This window comes from Perkinsus marinus (genome assembly GCF_000006405.1).
Source record: "Perkinsus marinus ATCC 50983 genomic scaffold scf_1104296976692, whole genome shotgun sequence".
Lineage (NCBI taxonomy): Eukaryota > Perkinsozoa > Perkinsida > Perkinsidae > Perkinsus > Perkinsus marinus.
The window spans coordinates 1-1,163 of record NW_003200372.1 but is presented as its reverse complement, the minus strand read 5'-3'; the positions used below and the strand labels follow the sequence as shown (position 1 = coordinate 1,163).

Here is a 1,163-nt window from a genome sequence, read left to right as displayed (position 1 = left end):
CAGTAACCTCTGAAGTACTCTACAGCCGCATGCATGAGCAGCTAGCCAGCTCGCTGATGGTGTTAATGCATCTACTATAAATTGAAGTTTTTCCACAGGCCGTTCTATTTCAATAATCTTCTGAACCACATGGTTGCCATGAGCATCCTCCACACACTCCTGTATTCTCCCCTTCAACTCGCTGATCACAAGAGCATGTTGCTGTGGTAAAGGCACGCACGTCGCCGCAATGGCCCGCTGGATCACTCGGCACCCATACACATGCACTGAGAGTCTAAAGACCTCTCCAACTAGTTGGTCAACTATCAATCCCAATCTAGTCTCGACATCAGCGCTCACCTCAATCATCTTCTGTACGACGTAGTTACCATAACTATCCGTGGACAAGTCCGTGATATGTTCCAACAGTTCGCATACGATCAAGTTAGCCTCGCCCTCGTCAGGTGCTTCCAACCTCAGCTGGACAAAGCGGCACCCCCACTGGTCCGTGGCGAGTTGAAGGACATGTCCCTTAACATCATATATCGTCGTAGCATGCTGCCATAATTCTTGGAGCTCACTCTTCGCCGCTTCTCTCTGTGCCTCCTTCTGCTGCTGCGCTCGTTTCTTTCTCCCTTTCCCTCCTGCTGGCGGCACACTGGTAGACGGAGACTCTGTCACCATCACCAATGGAGGAGTCACCAACGGGGCTTGCCGATGCGGTTTTATAATGCCATCTTCTACCACACTGCATGCCGAGCCGAACAGCACTTCATCAGATCCCGCCGGGGACAAGGACGGTCTCAAACTACTGCTTCTACGAGCAGTTGAAACTGGCTTCGTCGAGGCCTCAGAATTTAACTGCTCTCTGACACGCCTCTGCAGCACCAATGGTATCTCCGTCGTTGGTAGGTACTTGAAAACATCCGCCCAGCTCATGTCTACCTCCGCCCCATCGGACTTATCCCAAGATTCGTCAGGTGAGTCGAGGAGCTCTAACAAAACGTCTGATGCAAGAGGACGACGACGGTCGCTGTCATGTCGGGTAACCATAAAATTATACTAATAACTGATAGCCCCCAGTCTCGAGCTGTTCATACAGCAGCTATGATTGAACCAACACTACGTAAACAGATGGGCCGAAAGTGAATAGCCACGATCCATTTCCAGACATCAGCGCTGAT

General features: G+C 50.9%; 1 protein-coding gene across 1 annotated transcript; it reads right to left on the bottom strand.

The window, feature by feature from the left end:
• Positions 1-92: 92 nt before the first annotated feature.
• On the bottom strand, positions 93-1,011 carry Pmar_PMAR026208 (pumilio, putative; the record flags this gene model as incomplete). The annotated part of the gene is made up of 1 exon (XM_002764599.1): positions 93-1,011. A coding segment is annotated over exon 1 (826 nt), but the record flags the coding sequence as incomplete, so codon positions are not given.
• Between the last annotated feature and the right edge of the window lie 152 nt (positions 1,012-1,163).